The following is a 22,726-nucleotide window of genomic DNA, read 5'->3' as shown; positions in this document are numbered from 1 at the left end:
GGTTAACAAAGGAGCTCTGCAACTTCCCAAAAAACACTCTAGCCTGCTCTCCTCTTTCTATTCAACTCTGGACAGAATTCATGATATATATATGTACTGTCCATCCTAGATACGCATATTGTTGGAGAGAATTCTATATGGTATCTATTCAAATGCATGATAAAATCTGGGCAATAGGCATTAATCGGCTTGTTTTTCCTCAGTGGATGGAGAGAAAAGTCCTCTTCCAGGGGGTTCTACAATGTCCTTGGCCTGTGTTGGTGAACCTATGGCACATATGCTGGAGGGGGCTTCCCCCCCCATGCATGCCTGATGACATTTTTCCCCATCACTTGCCCAATGGGAGCACTTCCTCCCTCTCCTGTCTGGGGTAAGGTGGGAGGCTCACATGCAGCATAAGGCTTGCAATTTGGGCTATTAGTCTCTAAAAGGTTTGCTAACACTGTCCTAGGGTTCTATGCAATCAGCATATCAGAAATCTCTATCCTTAATGATCTTATGGTCTTGTTGGAGAAACAAGGATTACCCACATAAAATTTCAAATTAGAGAACATAAGACTTATCAAAACCATCACTATGGGGACAGTTAGCATTACTGGTACAATATCTAAACGGGATGTTACAATAGAGTTTTGAAACCTTTTTAGTGTGGTTACAATGGACTAACAAATCAATCAAATGATTAATCAGCTGGCATTTATTAAACAACCTATATGGGAACAAGCACTTAACCCTCACTGCTAGGAATCAATGCTTTGATCAATTCTATTTGGCAACTGACTAGATAAGTGGAATGAGAACAAATAGAAAATCAAGAATGACACAGGAATTGTGAGGCCGAGTGATTATAAGGATTCCTTCAAGAATAATGGGGAAGAAACACAGAAGAAAAACAACTGCTTGATCACATGGGTCAGTGGGGCTATGACTGGGAAAGTAGACTCTAAAAGGTCACCCTAGTGCAAATATGAATAATAAGGAAATGGGTCTTGATCGATGGCACATGGTAAACCCTGTGGAATTGGGCATCAGATATGGGAGGGGAGTGGGAGGAGGGAACACGAGTCTTGTAACCATGGAAAATTATTCTAAATCATCTAATTAAATAAAATTTTAAAAAAAGAATAATGGGGAGGGGGTACTAACGAACTCTTTATTTTGGACATGGTAAGTCTGAGATTTCTATGGGACATTCAATTTGAAATGTCCAAAAGGGCAGTTGGTGATATGATACTAGAAGTTTCATGAGAAATATTAAGGTTGGGAGTCATGTATGTAAAATGATAACTGAATCCCCAGGAGCTAATGAAGTCACCAAGAGAAAGTCACTTTATTGAAAAATTATACTGAGTACTTCTGTTTAGAATAAAATACTAAAATAAAATAAGCATATAAAATTCTAAAACAGATAATAAATGGCACTGTAAACCACATCAATATTGGTGCAAGTTAACTAAACAGTTTCACAAAAGATGTAGGAGAATTTGAAGACTCAGAAGTGGGAATCAGTATTGCATGTTTTTGGGGACAATGAGGAAGTTAACCTGATTATTGTACTGAATAATAAGAAATAAGGATGGATAACCAAGCCAGATTGTATGAGGGTAGGGGAAAGTGATAGGCAAAGGAGTGTTGGGAATCATCATGGATGCCATGGGGGTGGTCAAGTGACTTGCCCAGGGTCACACAGCTAGGAAGTGTCTGAGGCCAGATTTGAACCTAGGACCTCCCATCTCTAGGCCTGGCTTTCAATCCACTGAACCACCCAGCTGCCCCTGACTATTGTAAATTCTTAAGGAGGGAAGGGATAAAAGAAATGAGACATGAGATGGTGGAGATGATGAAATTATAGCAGCATAAGGAGTTCAGGAGGTGAATCCCAGTTCTGCCCCTTAGTAATTATTTAACAGAAGGCAAATACTATTATTAATCTCTCTGAATGTCACTGTTCTCCTCTGTCAAATAACAACTATTTGAATTATCTAACTAATCTACATGTTGTAAAAGCCTGTGTAAAGTATTTAGAGCTACATAAAAGACAATTATGTTATTAACAACTTCAACATATATTAAGTACCTATTATTATACACAAGGCACTGTACTCCCCTTATTAGCCATATTTAAGTAGTTACTGAAACTACACTAACTTGTAAAGACAGATTAAATCACTGACTCCCATTCCACAATGAGAAATGAAAGTTTTCTCTAAGATCATGAAAAGCATTTAAAGCATATATACAATATTAACTTATTCTAAGCACACTATTCCAGTGTCATTAATATGTCATAGCCCAATTGCCAACTTGATATTGCTGACCCACTGCTATCAGTCCAACATCTCTATCCCATGCTACATTCAGCTCTAGGGCCAACCGATTCCCTTTCACTACCCTACCCCCATTTCCTTTAAAAAAAAAAAGTGCCTATGTTTAACACTGTTCCTAAGATATTAACTATTCCCTATTCTTTTGCCTGTCTTTGTGAAAGTAATTATACGTTAGGCTACTCCTGTACATATGTATGTATTATATACATCTATTATCTATCTTAAAGAGTCACTTACTTTTGAAGATGAGGAGGGGTTTTTTGTGAATGGGTCTGAGGTAAATGGATCACTCTTGACTTGTTTCTTGAAGAAATCATCGGAGCTATGAAATGGATCACTTTCTTTGAAAGGATCCCCTCCAAATGGATCTAAAATTTAGTGACAGAAAATGAATGAACACCATTTCATATGAATGCTAAATACATTAGTAACCAATAGGTAAATTACTCTACTTGAATGTTCAAAAATGTACATTTAAAGCTTCAACTTAAAAGAAGCTTTCACAAATTTGGGCATGATAAATAAAGACATCAGAAGACAGACATACTAATTAGCAGTGCTATGATGACAGGAAGAGAACAAAGAGAGAGATATCAGAGCTTTATGCTAAATGATCAACATCATTCCATGTATGTAGGACTAGCAGTTGTGCTGCAGACATTCTGAAGCACGGAGGGGAAAGTTGGAGTCAGAAGACTTGGGTTTGCTACTTGCTGTGAGACCTTAAGCAAATTACTTCTTAGTTTCCTGAGCTATAAAATGGAGATAACAATAACTGCCTCCTTGCCTCATGAGACTGTTGTGAAAATCCAAAAAGGTTGTTTATCAATGTGTTTTAGAAACAGAAAGCAATATACTGGCTCTTATGATCACCATTTACAGAGGCCCGTGTACAAGTGTGACATGGATCCCTCGATAACAGTCCAAGGGTGACATTCTGTGACATTAAACCAGGCTGTCATGGACAAGTACTTACTATCACCTGGTTATCAGGAAATTCCTTTGCAGTTTTGCTCCTCATCTTGCTGTGAAATGGACAAGAAAGGGCATAAAACTGCAAAAAGGAGAGGGGATGACAATTTCAGCTTCCTTAAGAAACCAAACACACTTACTGTTCTGTCGGACATCCTATTAGGCTGGGAGGTGTTTATTTTTTCCATTTCCCTCAATTTAAACAAAGAACAAGATATGCTCTATAGACTACATTGCTCTGGGAAGACTCCATGAAAATGTTCTTTGAAAAAAAGTCTTTTACCTGCTGAAGTCATTTGTTGTTCTGCGAAAGGGTCATTCTGGAAGGGGTCACCTAGATTTAAAAAGGGGGGAAATCCTCAAATTTAAGGCTTCTGGAAACATTATTTACTTGTACATTTCCCCCTTGTTCATTCACCCATTTGTGGAAGGAAAATGTTTTTCCCTTTATCCCCAACATAATTCTCTATCTACAAATACTTTTTCTTTTGCTTTGAAACACCAATTCTTACTAAAAGCAAAACTTTTTCTAAGTAAAAATACTATAATTTGCTAGTAAAAAAAGTTAAAATTAAAGGAGCTGCATGCAAGCTGTTTGCCACAAGCTAGGGCAAGACTGACCAGGGCAAGACTGACAAGTCATGCCAGTCAGAATTCATTCCTGAGGTCAGCTCCTGTTTTGCTCTGTTTTCCTGAGACCTAAAATGTCAGACCCACTGCTAATGCAACATTGTAGAGGGAGTTGGGAGCAGAGAACTAAAACTAAGTTTAGTAGCTGCCTGATCCTTCCACTAAAAGGTGTTTTTAAAAATCTGCAATCTGAAACTTTAAACACCACTTTGAATGTGAAAGTCACTTTCTTTCTTCTACTTTTCACTCTTTTTCTCACAGAACCCACTCTTAAAGGAGTCTTTGGCTCAAAGCTAAAGAAAGGAAGAAATGTTAGGAGAGCTAAAACTTCAGTTGCAGTAACTGTGCTAGGTTGCTGTGTAACTCTTGAGTGAATTACTTCTCTTTAACAAGGATAAGAATCTAAAGATTAGTTTTTGTGAAGCATGTTCTTTAGACCAAGACCTAGATGTTCACATAATTTCCACCTTTTCAGACCATTTTAGAGCAAAATTAAGTAAATATGTAGATATGTAATCTTTTGATCAATATATTAGCCCCTACTTACTGCCTTTGAAGGGATCAGCTCCTTTAAATGGATCAGATTTGAAAGGATCCTCTGCCTGGAAAGGGTCTGTATGCAATTCCTGTGTACTGTTGCTAAATAATAAGGCTTTATTCTTGAATGGATCATCCTACAATTATATGGAGAAACAGTATAAGGCTTTTATCATTTAATTTATAAATCAATCAAAAATGTAGATTTCCAAAAAAATATTTTTGTATTCCCTATTAAATATGAAATCCTAAAATGAATAACTACCAAAATAAAGGTCAAAGGAGTATCTTCCTTAGGGTAAATCTTAAACAAATATCAAGATTTTATTCAAGAAACTGATAGTTTTTTTCTCTCTTTTTCACATAAATAAAATCTATTGTTTCTTTTTTAAAAATCTTAGTGGGAAAACCTACCTACATAAAATTTTCAAATTATTCATTTTATGGTATTTTTCTGAAATCCTCTCTCCACCAATTTAAAGCACAACAGCTAATTAAGTTATAGTACTAAGGGGTAAAAAAAAATCCATATTTTTTAGTTATAGCTATCAGAATTTGTCATAATATACACGAGATACTAGCTCAAACTAGGGGGGGGAAATCTATATTTTAAATGTACATTTTTTATTTTTAAAGCTCTATGAAAGGATAAATTCTGATATAGGCAGTAATAAAGTATGCATATTACTTAAAAACAATAACCACATTTTGGTTAAAGAAGACATATTATTTGTTAGTTAAAACAGAGAAGTTTCATTATTAGCAGAATGAACATATTAACTCTGCCAAACATAATGAATTATTTAGCTTCCATTGGGTTGGTATACCAATCCCAAAATATTAAACAAATTGACCAAAACTTGGTATCATTAGTAGTTACAAAGCTGGGGCCATAAAAGCATAGGAGGCAGTTAAGAGAAAACTTTGTCAAACAATCAAAAATGTCTATTGACAAGGTTAACAATGCAAAATGAAATCAATTCCATTTAGCGATATGTTCTTCAGTGATGCTTGGTTAAAATATAGCTTTCCAGATCTCCTAATTATAAAAGACACTACCCCAAATTAATAAGTCTGTTATCCACAATCTGGGATTCCAGGATTTAACCAATAGCTATACCCTCTGCCGAGTACAGAACATTTTTTTTTTCTTACCTGAGATAGGTTATCAGTAGTCTTCAACAATATGGCCTATCAAGGTAGGGGAGCAGAGTCAGATTCTTTGGCTATTTGCCCAATATACCCATCCAAGAACCCTGGATGCTACAAATATAGTGCAAGGATTCTGTATGGGTGTAATAGTGCTGAGGACCATACAATGAAAACATTCAGCTAATATACAATGAAATTCTTGGATACAGGGGAGAAAAAAAATGAAAAAGTTCTATAAAAGTGGGTTGGTCAGTGAGGGAAATAAATCTCTCATACCACACCATGTTTGGAAGGGATTTATTTGTTTTCAAAGAATGATGGAGAAGAATGGGATAGCTGGGTAACATGGTTTAAGAATGAAGACATTTTCTTATGACAGACATTTCCATTTTATTTTTACATTTACACTGGATTGTTTTAAATACTCCACAATCCATCAACTGCAGATATGGGATTATGATTCCATGATCACCAAAAACCAGTCTGATGCTCAGATCACAAAGTGATAGAATACTAAAATGGATCTCCAGGGTCTTTCTCAAAGAACTGTTATTTACATAAATCAGTACTCTTGGGTTCCTTTAATAGAAAAGTTCTAAGAAAAATAAGGGCACAATTAGTGTGTTTTAATGTTTAGATCGTTGGCAAGTAAGAAAATAACATTTTTAAAAATGTATAGATGCATCAAGGTAATCCATCCTATGTCTACCTATCAAAGAAAAATGATTGATTTGCCTTCTGAGTGCCCCTAAATGCAAGGGAAAAGGACTGATGATGACTGATTGACCACTGTGGAAAAAGTAAATTCTCCTGAACCAATAAATTCAGTGACTATAGATGTAAAGTTATGCATTTCTACATGACAACTCTGAAATGTCAAAGGCATTAACAATTAAATTTCCTTTTCTCTAGAAAAGTGCTAGATCTGCACCGAAGATGTGACAGAGAGGCAGGTCCCTGAGAGGAGGGTAAGGTTTTTCAGTGAGGCTCAAGTCTGCATGATTTCTCTTCTTTCAGTTAGAAGTACATGGTGGGCAGAATGAATGATGCAAAGAAGATGAGACTAGTATGCTTAGAATTAGATCATGTGAAAGCTTTAGGATGTCATCAGCAGGGTCATTTCCCTCCACTTCTGCAGATTTCAATGTCTCCACATTCCATGAGTTCCTGTGGGACCAAGCCCTTGCAGTGATGAGCCTCTCTGCACTTGTCTAGGTTATTCTCCAGACAAGAGGCACAGTCCAGTGCCAGGTTCGTGGCTGAAGCTTCCCCAGCTTGGCAGGCCCACCAGAGTTTGTGCACTGCTAAATAGCCATCAAAGACCCAGGGTCCCCAGTAGACCCAATGCCACAATGTGGCAGGGGGGCAGAATTTCAGTGGAAGGTGTAATCAGATAAGAGAAAAGAAATAATGTTTTAAGAAACCTTTGTTACTTGAAGTTGATAACAATACTTGAATTTAAGAAATAATAGGATAAATAGCAACTTTGAGGAAGTATAAATTAAACTCTGCTTAGACAATGCTAGATGGTTTTTTCAGTTATTTATTCCCTTAGAACCAAAATCTTAATGAGAATTAAAAGATGCCTCTCCTCTGATTAGTTGTAATCGCCATTTTTAGTAGTAAACAAAATCCCTTTTCAAACTATGTTTATTAAGAAACAGAAACAAACAAATAAGGTTTTTAAAGTTGTATTTGTACAATAAGATAATTGTTGGGTTTTTTGTTGTTTTTTGCTTTTGTTTTTCAAAAACTGGCAGTTTTTACTTAACATTTATGACATAAACATTCTCAAGATTAGTTAACTTTCATGTAAACTTAGCTATACTTTAAAGATGAACAAAAATAATGAGAAAAGTAAAATCTGTGGGGAGGAAAGTTGGCCATGTTACAAAGCACGCTGATTGCCATGTCAACTCCAATTCTTTCCCCCACGAAAACCAATCTTGCAAAATACTGCAGAAGTGATACTTAAAAGTTAACTAATTACCACAGTTCAAAGGCCTAATGTTAAGTATACTAGACAAAATAAAATATGCAATTTTAAAAATAAAAATTGGGGGAAAATACACAGGACAAGTAATGAATAGTAGAGATTTAAACTTCTGGCTCAAGTAATTTATCAAATATAACTATTAATATTTAAGGCAACATTAATAGATTCTGTAGCATAAAGATTTATTTGAGGAAATACTGACCTATAAAAATGTGTGGAACAACTCAAAGATACTTTGGATCACATTTTGAAAGTTCTATAAGAAGAAAGCTAACTGGTAAATGAAATGAAGAGGTAGTAGAGACGGAATGCTAGGGCATCAAGCAGTAGCTAGAGAGAAGAGGTAAATGAGAAAACTAAAAAGCACTGTGCAAGAGAACCAGAGAAAGATCACTCTCCCTAAGTTGCTAGATAGGACCAAATTCAATGGCTATATAGCAAAGAAAATGTCAAGAATTAAATTGATATTAAGAGGTTAGGAATGTTTAGGGAAAAAGAGCCTGCATTATTTCAAGAAAAAAAGAACCACTTAAACAAATGAGGCCAGAAATAGACAGGAGTTGGAGCCCCAAAAGAAAGTCAGTAGTAACATTAAATAAAAGGATGTGGCATAAAAAGTACAAGGATGGTAGAGCCAAGAGCCACCAATTCAGACCAATTGCTTTCATTTTGTTTGCTTCAATAGCACAAAAGTAACTGCATTAAACAGAAAATCTTGTTTCTTCCCAGGTATGGTATCTAGAAACTATGCAATAAATGGGCAAAATTGTTATCTAGGGATGCCTTCTGGATATAAATAAGCATCCTTGGAACCAAATAGTAAACACAAAGAACTAAAAGCCTACATAGGTAACATTGTGATATTTGCTCTGTAGTCATGGAGTTTAAAATAAAGTGCTGAATTCTTAAACAATACAAACATTGCAAGTGAGTAGAATAATACTAACCACTCATTCCCCAGATATGCTCTTTTAGCAGAATGAACATGACTGTGATACAGGGGAGAAAAATGATCATTTCACTCACAGAATATTTTTTAGGAGGTTCTCTCTTTTTATGACTAAAGTCTGATTGCCATATTCCTTAAACCTTATCTTAGGTTTTCATTTTAAAGATGCTACTCCTACAGAAAGCATCTATCACAGAAAACGTGGCAGCAGTAGGCTCAGCAGAGAAAATACTTGTATCCACCTTTGGTTAAATCAAACAGACACATTACTGAAGGACCCCAGACATTTAGTGAGAGTCTCTATACAAATACTTGCATTGCAAGTGAGGTTCCTTCAAAACAGTTTTTACATGTCATTCTCACTCACAACTACAAAGTCAAATATGGTAATAAAAACTAGGCAACAAGGGTTGTGGAAGTTAAGACCACTACCAAAGACCTTCACTTTACAAAAATCAAAATGAGACATAATTTACAAATTGATAAACTTGTTTGCTATTAACATTGTAAAATGTAAATCTTAATTATTACTTTTATTCAACCTTTACCATAGCTCCAAAACCGCCTTTTTCTTTCTGTGTGGCTCCTTCATTAAGGTCAGCTAAGTTGGTCATGCTGTCACCAGGAATCCCATTCAGTGCTTCATTATACTGTTCAATACTTGTGCTGGCTTCCTGGTGACACTCTTGAAGTTGAGAAAGCTTACTTCTTGCCTATGTGAGAGAAAAATAGCCACTATTATATAAGCCCAGCAGAGTCTACAAAATGAAAGAGAAGCTGTAAGTTCTTATTGAAATCTGGACCCCAACAATGTGGAGGATAAAGACAAAAAGCACAGGATTTTAACCAGCAGGAGGTAGAACCTCAAGTTATCCAGTTGAGACCCAACCAGAATCTGACAAGTAGTCAGAAGCCTCTGTTTGAAGAGACACTTTACCAAAGGAGATTGCCCAGGCAATTACTAGACAACGTGGGCTATTCATTCTCTTAGAGGATAAGATGTAGAACTGGAATGAATTTTAGAGAGTATCTATTCCAACTCTATATTTTACAGGTGATAACTCTGAGGTCCTAAAAGGTTAAGAAATTTAAACAAGTCATAGTATAGCTGAGTCAACCCTATAATTCAGGGCTTTTACTCTGAATTCAGAATTCTTTTTATGATACCATTCTGTTTTAAAGAAGACTTAATTGTTCCTCCCTGTGGCTCCCCACTGGAACTCATTCTCCCCTATGGCCCAAAACCAATTAAGTCGGCTCCTTCTTCCATATAACAATCCTTCAAACATTTGAAGATGGGGATTATGCCTCATCCTTACATCTTTTTTCCATTATGCTAAAAATCCCTAGATTCTTCAAATGATCTTTGAAAATAAAGAAAACTGTATATATTCCAAAATTACTAATTTTTTTACAAGTAAATTCAACTTTCACTTCATAAAATATATTTGTCTGAATGGAATCATCATGTTTGCAAAATTCATATAATTACATATACTTATATATGTAACTATATATGAACCCCAAATATAGATTTAATTCATAGAAAGAGCTAAGTAAAGAAATATATATAATTTTTTACACTTGTGACTAGAAGGCAATTCTTCAAGACTCTATGATTTCATGTGTCCGGGTATTCATTCAACTGATGTAGATCACAACTTCTCTATTCCTTGGTAGGCAGTTTCATGAGTAGCTATGGCCAAAAGTAAAAATCACCTGGTGGCCAGCCCTTTGGTGATGAGCCTACTGTGCTTGGTGTGGCTGGTTCTTGGACAAAAGACACACAAATCCTCACTAGGTCTGTTCTCAAAATTTTTCCAGCGTGGTAGGACTAGGCAGGGCTTTGATTCCACTGGAACAGCCTTCGAGAACCCAGAGTCACCTCCATCTCATGATGATAAAGCACAAAAGAAGAAATCAGTTTTTGACACTTAGAATCATTTGGAGGAAATGGAATTGGGACTACTTGTACCCTGAAAAATTAATATGAGTATAAGTGAAAATTGGACCAAGTAAGTAATCATCTCATTTCTATTGAGTTTGATCACACCTTCTACTTGGAATGAAAATGCAATAATGTTCTTACAAGTCTTTTTATAAAGAACAAAAAGTTAACAGGCTTCTTCGATATGAAGTAGGAGCCTTATTGAGGGAAGGATTATTGGGTTTATCCAATCTAGTCCAAATTGCCACTAAAAAATCATTGAAACAGATGATCAAAACTGAAAGGAACTCTAAACCAGGAAATGCAGGCCACCATCTAACTGATACAAAAAATCATCCCTTTCTACAACAAGTAGATAAGTCTTTTACTAAATATTTGCAGTAATCTGGAATTCCCTCTCCTTCCACTAAAAGCCCATTCCATGTCAGACAATTCTAATTGTTGGAGAGTTCTTCCTTACACTGAACAAAGACACGTCTCCTAATCAACCCCTACTACTGAGCCTAGCTTAGCCCTCTGGGAAAGTTATCATAATATGCTAAAGATAAAGAAATTCAAAAGGGTTTAAAATAAATTTATGGGGAACATCACTAAGTGTCAGGTATGTCCTTAACTACTTGAGGGGAACTATCACCTATTTATTTCAAAAAGTCCATACTATTATCACCAGAAAAAGAAACTGAGAACAGAATAAACCAAAAGTGGTATATCTTTCTTTCTTATGCTACATCTCTTTGTGAGTAGCTAAGAGTTAACTCAATTCTTCTAAATTTCAAAGTTCTCTTAAACACTCTCTAAGGTGATTTGTATATTCTCTCATTTTAAAGGTCAAGAAATGCAAGTAGACTTTTTCTACTAATTTCTGTATAAAAGAATTAGGACTAAAGGGTTGAAACTATAAGAAGGCCAAAAAAAAAATTTAAGGGTCAATGTAAAAGCAGGCACTTCTAATAATTTGAGCTAACTGAAAATGGAACAGGCTGCCCAACTTGGTACTGAGCTCCTCATCACAGATACTGAGGCAGGTGTTTGGAAGAACATGGAAGAATCCCCAACATGGTAGGGATACTATAGAAGGAATTTCATGATATCAGGGAAAGAATGGACTAGATAACTTCTGAAGTTTCTTCATTCAATAAGCATTTATTAATAATTTTTAATATGCTAAAAAGCCCTCAAGGAGCTTATATTCTATATAATTCATGCAAGTAAATACAAATGTATCAAGTAGGAATGGGAGCACTAAGACCTGGGTAGATCAGAAAAATGTAGGAGGTGCCACTTGTAAAAATCTATTTTATCTCCTCAATTCTTACCACTGGGGAAAAAAGAAAAACTCTTCTAACCAGCATGCATAGTCAAAGCAAAACAAATTTTACATTGGTCACATTAAAAAAAAAGTCTATTAAAAATGAGTCATTTTTATCACTTCTTAGTCAAAAGATGAAGAGGATGCTCCATCATGTGGCCTCTAGAACTGTGGTTGGTCATCACTGATTAGAGTTCCTAAACCTTTCAAAGTTGTTTTTACAATTATTATATAAATTGTTTTGGTTCTGTTGAGTAAAACTCCAAAGGAACCTAGGTATTAAAGGAGATGGAAGTGAGGAAGAAATATATTCCAGGCATGGGGTCTGTGCAAATGAATAGAGGCAAGAGATATAATGTCATGTACAGGGAATAAATAAACCAGCTTGGCCAGAATGTGGCATTAATGTGGGAAAACAAGAAAAAGTAATTCTGAAATATAAGCTAGAATCAGATTGTTAAGTGTTCTTTTAAATGCCAAACAAAGGGGTGAATGCTTTCTCCTATTCTAGAAGTAATTAAAAAGCCAATGAAGTTTCTTGTCAGGGGAATAACATGGCTCACATAGGAATGAACAACCACTTTTGCCTATATCTACTAGTTATCATGGGTTTTTTTCTGTTTTTTTCCTCTCCCCCCATCCCCCACGGGGTAGGGGTAGGGAGGTAGTTGGGAAAAAGAGAGAAAATATATGCATTTGTTAGCTGAAGTAAATTCTTTAAAAAAAAAGGGGGGGGGGGAACCACTTTGGCAGCTAAGTGGAGAATGGTCTGCAGGGGGATAGAGCTAAAGTAGGAAAATCTGTTAAGAGGATATTGTACCAGTCCAAATAGTGGAAGCTGATCACCAAGTGAGAGAACAGAAGGAGAACAGAGAAGAGGGCTTAAGGAAGAGCCATAAATGTTAGTTATTATTAACATCTAAGATCACATATATAAGTAATAAGAGTGACATTTATATAATCTGTTAGAGTCTGTAAAGTGCTTCATAGACATCACCTCATTTAACCTCACCTTCTTGTGAGGCAGGCACTACTTTTTATCTTTTATCTCATTTCAAATGAGGGACCTGAGGTTCCATGAGGTTAAGGGAATGTCTCATGGTTAAGTAAGAAGCACAGCTCAAATTCAACCCCAAGTCTCCTGATTCTAAATGCAGGGCCATTTCAATCACATTTCACTCCCAACAATTCAAAATTAGATGTCAACAGCAACATTTCTTTCTGGCATAAAATATCTCTTTGCAATTATATAGAGAATGAAGTACAATTATGTGAAAGTACCTGATTAATTTCTTCTTGTGTTGATTTCAAAGATTTAATTATTGTTTCAAGTTGAACCTTCCCTGCTTGGATGCTCTGTTCTAGTTGGGTTTCTTCTTGTTGCAATCGGTTCAATTCAGTTTTGGCCCTATTCAAGTCATCTTCTTGTGACTTTAAATCTGATTCCTGAGACTGAATCTGAGTTTTCAATGATGAAATCTGAAATAAATTCCAACATAGTTCTAAGATCAGAATGAAATTTTAAAAAGTTGAAACCTAAAATGAAAATCATGCAGATTTTAAGCAAAATAAACATATTTATAACTCTTTGCCCTTAAAATGAATTTTTACATAAAATGTTTTAAGCTTAGCTTATTAGTGTCCCATTCTGTTCTCTGTTCAATTCATCTCTGAATCTGTAGACATTCACCACCACCACCCCCCCCCATTTAGCTGTATATGCTGCTTGTCTTTTTTGGTGTGTTTTTTTTAAAGGCTAGCTGTTTCACTCAGGCTGAAAGTACAGGGCTGCTCCTGGGGCCCATTTAAGTTCTGATAAGCTTATTTGAGCTCCGACCTGTTCAGTTGCTGTCCTAGGCTAATTCCTGTAGGAAATGTGATAGTCCCTTCATTCCTAAGGGCTCACCATATTAATGTTGAACTTAAATGTGGACAGTTAATCAATTTAGCTCTACTGCAGCTCAGAACTATTAAGCTCAAAAGATACACCAGCGTCAAATTTCACTTAATGGGTACTAGAGGAATGTGCCACCATGCCCACTAGTTTTCTTTCTTTTAGATTTTCAAATTATTTTATATTCTCCTCACATATATCTCCCCAAATATTTTAGGTTTTTCAAATTATTTTATATTCTCCTCAAATATATCATCTTAATGCCACTGTAACATGTATACTCCTGTAAAAAATAATAAATCCATCATTTACATTTCTATGATACTTTAAGGCTTAGAAAACATTCTGCATACATTCATTTATATATAAATCTACATAACATACAGATATCTCATTTGATGCTTATTCCACCCTTGGTCAGATAGCTACTACTGGACAATATTATTTCCATTTTACAAAACAGGAAGTAAAAGCTCAAGAAGGTGAGAGTCATTTGTCCCAGGGCACATAGCTGACAGGTAACAAATAGGACTTGAACAATTCAAGTGGAGATTCTTAACCTTTTCTTTTCTTTTTGCATCATGGATCCCTTTGGGGGTTTGGTGAAATCCATGGACTGCTTCCCAGGATAATGCTTTTAAATGCATGAAACTAAATATTCTTTATTTATGAATTATTATGAAAAATGAAAATGAAATATTATGAAAAAAATAAGATTACAAAGGAAATCAATTATAGTGAAATAGTTGCATACATACATGTATATGCATATATTTCTAGTCTAGGGACCCCAAGTTAAGAATTCTTGACCTAAAGGATATATTCCCAACACTGGGATAGAATTGTAAGAATGATTACTTTTGTGATATATCCCTAATTTCTTACCTAAATTTTTTCTCTCCAGTAGCCAGAGTTCTAAATCTAAAAGGAGTTTAATAAATACTTATCAAACTGAACTAAATGCCAGAGTTGAACACCAAGCTACACTATATTCTCAAACAGACAATAAAATGTTACTATTTAAAGAAAGCTTTGGGAGGGAGAAAAAGTTAACAGATCATTTGCTTGATCTGTGTGAATATAAACTATACTTCTCTCCCCAAATTTGGTTTATGTAAAATCTGGGTTTAGATTTTATGCTTTTAGCAAGAAAGTTATAATGAAAGTAACAGCTGAGGACAGTATTGATAAGTGTGAATAAAATCTTTAACTGAATGAAACTAACTGAAAAAACCTTTTGTGCTTTAATAAAGTATTTGTAAATAATAAAAGATATTTTCAGACATATGTCAGAGAAAAGATGCGGGCTGATCATGTTATAAGAATAAGAGACAAAAAGATCAAGATTTCAAGCCCAAAATGAATTCCTAAGATTTCAAAAACAAAAGAAGCCCTCTGGTATTCTGGATAGATTTTCTATGAAGGACTTTAGGAAAGATATGGAAAAGAATTCCACAGGATAAGATGTTTATTGATTGGGATCTATGCTGGTGGAGGGAATACCCACACAAATAGGACCAAATAGGCATCTGAATGTTCAAGTACTTTTACATAATTATTTTTAGTGTGTAATCCTTTTTTCTCAAAGAAATCGTATTTCGGGGGTGTAGTCTATAACAAGAAGTAGGATGGATTAATTACATGTTAAGCCTTTAAGAGGGAGACAAAATATTTCAAAGATAAATCAACACTCACCATCTGTGTTTCTTCCTGGCATTTTTGCCTTACGTCATTTAGCATATCTTTAAGTTTAGCTTTCTGCTGATCCATTTCATCAAGGCGATCTTGAGCATCTTGTTTCTGGGCTTCTAATTCTTGTAAATTACTCGTTTCTCTGTCTAAATCATTCTGCAACTCCTAAGGAAAATATCACAAATTGATCTGTTGAAGAGTGGGCAAGTCTGAAATGGCTTCTTTGTTATCCTAAATCTCATTAGTTGGCTCTATGATGTGGGCATCATTTCCTGCATAAAAAACTTAGGGAGGCAGTTTGGTAGCCAAAGCAAAAGCAGAAATCCTTCAGAAATTCCACAAAAGACCTAACAGAAGCAAGACTGGTCTACAAAAATTAGCTTAATTAAACTTAAAGAAAACAATCAATGGGGCATATCTTTGCAATTTATAAATTCCTTAGTCAATTAAACAATCTACATGTACGTTATCCATTTTGTACATTATCCAGAGGGTTCTTATTATATAATATTATATTGTAACATATAATATTATTATTTTTCAAAACTTTGGCTTAGCCTTGAGCCATGGGTGAGGAAAAATCTAAAAGCTAGAAAATAATTTTTCCTCCCCTGACCTACTTCCAACAGTTCTGATGGTTTAATAACAAAGAACAGTGGAAGTAGTTAATTAGCTAGCATCTAAAGAAAGTTTTTTTTTTAAATAAACCCATGCCTTCTGTCTTAGAACTGATACTAAGTATCAGAAGGCAGAAGAGCAATATGACTTAGGCAATTGGGGTTAAGTAGCTTTCCCAGGGTCACACATTTAGGAAGTATCTGAGGCTACATTTGAACCTGTCTCCAGGCCTAGCTCTCTATCCACTAAGCCACCTACCTGCCTCTGAAGAAACAGTTTCTTCACCAAATCTCTTTCCCATTTTTACTTTATCAGCAAGAAATATGTAAAAAGCTTCAAAAAGTTTAAAGATATACAAATGTCAGATGTTATAATGTTGATAATATTGTCTTTCATTCTCCTCTCTCTTGGATATGCAACATCCATTTATTAAGCATTTACTTTGTGCTTAGCACTGGGGATACAGAAAAGAGTCTCAGCTCACAATATAATGAAGGAAAAGAAATATAATCAGTTGCACAATAAGAGAGAAGAGACAGAAGTTAATCTCAGAGGAAGGCATTAGCATTAAGGGGGAACTCCAGAGACAGAGCAACAAGAGACAGTGCAGTGAATTTTTCTACATATGATCTTCCAAACAGATCTAAAAAATGCACAAGCCCAAATCCTAATGGAGAAATCCATAAAAAGTCACAGTAAGTCACTGGTTCAATCAAGATAAGTGTAAGGAGACAAGAGAGATCTGCTAACACTAGGAACAGAAACCGGTCTGGATTATGCTACACTCAAAGTACACCAATACCCAGGGAGAGACAGTGTCCTAGGGCAAGATGATGTCCTTGAACCATACCAGAGAATGGTTACAGAGACAGGTGCCAAGTGGCAGCTTCACAATCATTCTAGGTCATATATCCTGGGTGGAATCAGGGGCACATGCCCATGCCCTGAGAAAGAAGGGTTATGAAGCAAGCAGTAGCAATGCTTGACCTTGAAGGAAGTCGAGAGTTCTAAAGGGCAGGAAAGCTGCATTCTGCTATAATACAAACTCTCTGTTTCCTGTTTTATATACCTGACATTCTAACTTGCTTTTGTCAAGATGTTCTGATGCCCAGAATGCAGCTTTCCTGCCCATTCTCCATTAGGATTTGGGCTTGTGCATTTTTTAGGGCTTGTACTGGGGTAGTGGCAGAGTCAGAAGAGAAGGGGACATATTTGAGAGATGATGCAAAGGCAAAACAACAGGACTTGTCAAAAGAATGGAATTGGGATGGGAGGGAATGAGGAGTCAAAGATATTGGGTCTAGGATGATGGTGGTACCTTCAACAGTAATAAGGAAGCTCAGAAAAGGGAAAAGTTGGGAGGGGGGGAAGAGAATGAGTTCAGTTTTAAACATGTTAAGTTTTAAGATATTTGTGGAATATTCCATCTAATGTGTAACAAGTAGTTGGAGATGTGAGGCATAGAGTTGATAACTGAATCCATGAAATTTGATAAGATCACCTTAGCAACTGCTTAATAAATGTTTATTGATTGATTGTTTAGAGAGAATAGGGCCCAGGACTAAGTAAGTTTTAGGAGACACCCACAATTATATGATAAATCTAGAATGAGGACACAACAAAGGAGAAGTCAGATAGGAAGAAGAACAGGAGAGAGCAAATGTCATGAAAACCTGGAATGAAGGGTTTTTTTATTTTTATTTTTATTTTATTTTTATTTTTTTTTTAACCCTTACCTTCCGTCTTGGAGTCAATACTGTGTATTGGCTCCAAGGCAGAAGAGTGGTAAGGGTAGGCAATGGGGGTCAAGTGACTTGCCCAGGGTCACACAGCTGGGAAGTGTCTGAGGCCAGATTTGAACCTAGGATGAAGGGTTTTTTTAAAGGACTTAAGAATTAAGGACAAAAGGGTGACTGACACTGCAGAGAGGTCATGAAGGATGAGATTTCAAAAAAGATGATTCAATTTAGTAATCAAGAGATCACTGATAATTTTGGAAAGAACAGTTCCAATTGAATAATAAGGTAAGAAGCTAGACCATAAAGCATTAAGAGAAGGAAAAGTAAAGGTTAGAGGCACCTATTATAGAGAGCCTTCTTGAGAAGGATAGTCACAAAAGAGGGGCAAGATATAGAACAGCAAGCAGAGATGGCTGGATCAAGGGAGGGTTTCTCTGAGGATGGGAACAACATGGGAGTATTAAAAGGTAGCAGAGAAGCAGTTAGTAGTAGACAGGAGATACTGAAAATTAATGAGAAAGTAGGACAGAGGGAGCTATCTATATAACCACCACAAGCAAACATTATCCCAAAGAAGATGACAAAAAAATTGTAAAACATTCCAAGACCTGAATATACCTATAAATGTAACAGTAGAGGTAAGGTAATCTAATAAAACATCACCATAATTACTTGAGAGTTACTGAAGAGAAGTTATTAAAATAAGACATTAAAAGAAGTAGAAAATCTGAAGCCATATTACCAATTAGAGAAAACAGTAATAATGTGGAAAGGAATTGGGGGTAGGAGGAAGCATATCAGAAATTTTTAATTAAGCAACTAAAAAAAGTCAAAAGGTTAAGGTAATATAAGAATCAGAGCAGTAGAAAGAATAAAATAATTCAATATCAATAAAAAAGGTTATTGTAGAGACTTGAGAAATAAAGAAATCAGAGGCAAGAGGACATAGAAAATTTTGGTCATCTCTATTGTCTCAACAAGTCCAACATACAAACACAAGTATGGAGTTTTAACATAATGAACAATAACAAAATAGTTAACTCTAGTTTCTCTGCAATATTCAAAAGTGAAAAGGCATATAAAATCCATAATTATTGGCTCAGATGCTTCACAATAGCTTGTGAATGACTAGGGAAGCATTTCAGTAGCTTCTCAGTTTAAGTCTGAATCTATCTTTATTAACAAAAATATCTCATAGATCTCCTATCTAAAGGTGAAAATAGCAGCAATGTCTTCAACTACATGATTATGTGTTTGTGTACTTTAACAAGCATTTGTAGTTTGTGTCACTAAAAAACATCAATAAGCTCATGAAAGAAAACATGGGTCAAATAAAAAGGATATATCAAAAAATCCCTAAGTTGTGAGGAAGAATTTATGATCAATTTAAAAAGTCACTGAAAAAGTTTCCTGAGGGCACATGTGTATATTGCTTTTGCTAATTATCACAAAGCATTTGACTCTTTTATGTGCCCATGATTCATTCATGTTTTAAACTTATAAAACAGACCCAAAGAGGTTAATTATTTTATGCCTATACAGAAAACTTTTCTATTTAAAATGCATGATCAACACTAGGAAAACAACTGATAAAAGTTAAAACAAAAATATTTAAAACTATACGATTACCTCAATATAGAAAAAAACCTTTGACAAAATACAAAACTTTTTGTACTTAAAAACTTGAAAAACCATGAACCTAAAAGGATATTTTCTTAATTAAAAAAAAAAGCCCATTTAAAACCACAAGTTCACATTATGTTCAATGAAGAAACATGAAACATGTTTGCCACAAATACAGGAATAAAATAAGATTTTCCCTGCTATCATTTGACATGGTTACAGAAATGTTACCAAGAGCAATAAATGAAATAAATTCAAGCACAAAGATAATGAAAGAAGATAAAACTGCCCCTTTTGACTGATGACATGACAATTTATCTAGAAAACCGAGGGAAGTCAGTAAAATAACTATAGCTTTAGAAAAACAGTAGGATCAAAATAATTCCACAAAAGACTATAGCATTTATCATAGCAATTTTTAAAGACTCAGGAGAGAAAAACAGAAAGGGAAGTCCCATTCAAAGTAACTACAAAATGCACAAAATATCTGAGAACCATATGTAGCTCTCAATCAATCTCAATCATTTTAAAACAAAATTTTTTAAAATGGAGCAATAGTCAATGTCCATGACTGGACAAATATAATAAAAATGCCAATGTTACCAAAATTAATTTATAGATTGAGCACTACACTAACTCAACTCCAAGACACTAATGTATAGAGCTGTACCAAACAACATTTTTTTATGAAGGAACAAAATATCTAGATTATCAAAAGAAACAATGAAAAAAAAGTAGAAATAAAGGGGTTATAGTGTTCTAGACCTCATACTATATTATAAAGCAGAATTCACCAAATTTATTTGATACTAGTTTAAAAAATAGAAAAGTAGATCCAAGGAACATGCTAGATATACAGAGGCAGCTAGGTGGCACTGTGGATAGAGTGCTAGGCATAGAGTTCAAATGTGCCCTCAGACACTAGCTATGTGACTGTGGGTAAATCACTTACCCTGTTTGCCTCAGTTTCTTTAAATGAAAAATGGGGATAATATAATTGTACCTATCTCTACAGGGGATTGTGAGAATCAAATGGGATATTTGGAACAAAAACAGAAAAGAGTTCACTACAATGCCTGCCACATGATGGGTACTATATGAATGTTTATTTCTTTCTCTCTAAACAAGAATAAGAAATAATTGAATACAACAATCAAGTTATAATAGACCCCTAAATATAAAACTCCTGGCAGGAGATTTTATTGCATAACAGTTGCAGTGAGAACTACTATCTGGCAGAAACTGGCATTAGACCAATATCCTGGATTATATATTACAACTGAAAAAATATACATGCTATCTGAATATTAAAGATCACAATAAAAAAATGTAGAGAGAACCAGATCTGATGCTCTTCATAGCCAAGGCCAAGAGGTAAATTCTTAACTTAAAAGGAGATATAGATATGACAATGAAAAATATTATGGATAAATTCAGTCAAATGAAATAGAAAAGTTTTTTTCATGAACAAAATTAATGCAACTAGGATACTAAGAAAAACAATTGATTAGAAAAGAATTCTTTGTATCAATTATCTCTAATAAAGGTCTGAAAGACAAAATATAAAGACAATTCACAGAAAAAGAAGCCATTCATAACTGATAAGAGAGGAGACAAACAAACACTTCTCAAGTCAAAATAACCCTGAAGTTTCACCTCACACTTGGCAAACTGGCAAAGTTGGCAAAATGGGAGAAAAGTAGAGGTTGGAAGAATTATATACAGACATAATAGTCTTAGTAAGGATATGAACTGACAAAAATGTACATATCCGCTGACCCCAAGATTCAATAGCTAGGTATATACCTCAAGAAGGTCAACGATAAAAAGAAGGGCCCCATATAGATCAAAATATTGGTGACAGCACTTTTTGGAATAGCAAGAAACTGGAAACAAAGCTCATCTAAGTTAGGCATTGGCTAAACAAGTTGTAGTATATTAAAATAATAGATTATTCTGGTGTATGAAATGATGAATATGATAGATACAGAGAAGCAAAGGATGATGTCTAGGAACTGATGCAAAGTGAAGTAAACAGAACCAGGAAAGCAATATACAAAATTTTAACAATGGTGAAAAGGGAAACAATAACAAAACAATTGAAATTGAATGCTGCTGAATTATAAACAACAAACATGGCCTCAAAGAAAAGAAAAATACCATTTGGATTCTTTAATGTACACCAAGGAGAGGGGGAGGGAGGAAGGAAGGGAGGGGGAGAGAGAGAGAGAGAGGGAGAGAGAGAGGAGAGAGAGAGAGAGAGAGAGAGAGAGAGAGAGAGAGAGAGAGAGAGAGAGAGAGAGAGAGAGAGAGAGAGAGAATAAGTTTTGAGCTTGAATCCAGAGGTTGCATTGAATCAATGGGCAAAAGTGATACATACAAATTCCTTGATCTCCTCCAAACAAGATACATCAAGCATAAAGATATCAAAGAGAAGGCAAATAAACACATCAAGAGATTTATTGGCATTCCGAAATCAAAGAAGAATGGTAAAAATGAATTTAAAACAAGTAACATCTATACATTCTAGTCTTTTCAAAAATTAATTTATAATATGTTTCCATGTTTACATGATTCATGTTCTTCCCCCTCCTTTTTCCCTTCCCCACCAGTGAGCTAGTGAGCAATTCTACTGGGTTATACAATGTATCATTGTTCAAAACCTATTTCCACAGTATTAATATTTTCAACAGAGTGATCATTTGAAATCAAAATCCCCAATCACACTGAACCATGTGATCAATCATGTTTTTCTTCTGTGTTTCTACTCCCACAATTCTGTCTCTGGATGTGGAACATTACTAGTCCTTAATGAGTAATTCCAGAATTACAAAAATGAATCATAACAGATTTGGAAAGTATCCTTATGAAGACATGATGTTTTCAAAAAATTATCTAAAGCAGATACAGAAATATGAAAACTTCTTAAAAAAAAAGGAAGATTGATGAGTTAATGATAAACAAGTCAAAAACCTACAGAAATACTTGTGAATCTAGATAACATTAGACATTGAGAACTGGTTTAGAAAGGAATGCAAAAAGACAGCGATGAGAAAGATGGCCTGCCTGGAAAAGAATTTCATGATGGGGAGTACTTGGAGACTAGATAAACATTAGAAAATTATTATTATTATAGAGATTTTCAAATATGTTATATGTCAAACAATATAATGAATGTTTTAAAAGCTTAAATCTGGAAGCCATGATTAAATTAAAGCTGGAGGAAGAAAAGCAATTTAAAAGTCAAAAATTATGGTGGTCTTCAAATATTTGAAGATCTGTCATACAGAAAAGGAATTTCTTAGGGCTGATGTCAAAGCAAAGAATTTAAAGGTCTTAC

At 34.9% G+C, this 22,726-nt stretch overlaps 1 protein-coding gene across 15 annotated transcripts in view; it reads right to left on the bottom strand.

Annotated features, from left to right (window-relative positions):
• Nucleotides 1–22,726, bottom strand: part of EPS15L1 (epidermal growth factor receptor pathway substrate 15 like 1) — a 149,774-nt gene that overhangs the window by 84,431 nt on the left and 42,617 nt on the right. For 10 of the 15 annotated variants that reach the window (XM_056822291.1, XM_056822294.1, XM_056822300.1 and 7 more), the window contains 7 exons: nt 15,410–15,571; nt 13,102–13,299; nt 9,112–9,276; nt 5,622–5,657; nt 4,477–4,603; nt 3,583–3,633; nt 2,565–2,695 (listed from right to left, as the gene is read on the bottom strand). In XM_056822291.1, the coding sequence (XP_056678269.1) occupies nt 2,565–2,695; nt 3,583–3,633; nt 4,477–4,603; nt 5,622–5,657; nt 9,112–9,276; nt 13,102–13,299; nt 15,410–15,571 (870 nt within the window). Of the gene's footprint in view, nt 1–2,564; nt 2,696–3,582; nt 3,634–4,476; nt 4,604–5,621; nt 5,658–9,105; nt 9,277–13,101; nt 13,300–15,409; nt 15,572–22,726 lie in introns of all 15 variants that reach the window. The other 5 variants (XM_056822292.1, XM_056822305.1, XM_056822299.1 and 2 more) reach the window with 2 other exon arrangements.

This window comes from Monodelphis domestica, chromosome 3 (genome assembly GCF_027887165.1).
Source record: "Monodelphis domestica isolate mMonDom1 chromosome 3, mMonDom1.pri, whole genome shotgun sequence".
Taxonomy (NCBI): domain Eukaryota; kingdom Metazoa; phylum Chordata; class Mammalia; order Didelphimorphia; family Didelphidae; genus Monodelphis; species Monodelphis domestica.
The sequence above is the reverse complement of the archived record's forward strand: the minus strand, read 5'-3'. Positions and strand labels throughout refer to the sequence as shown.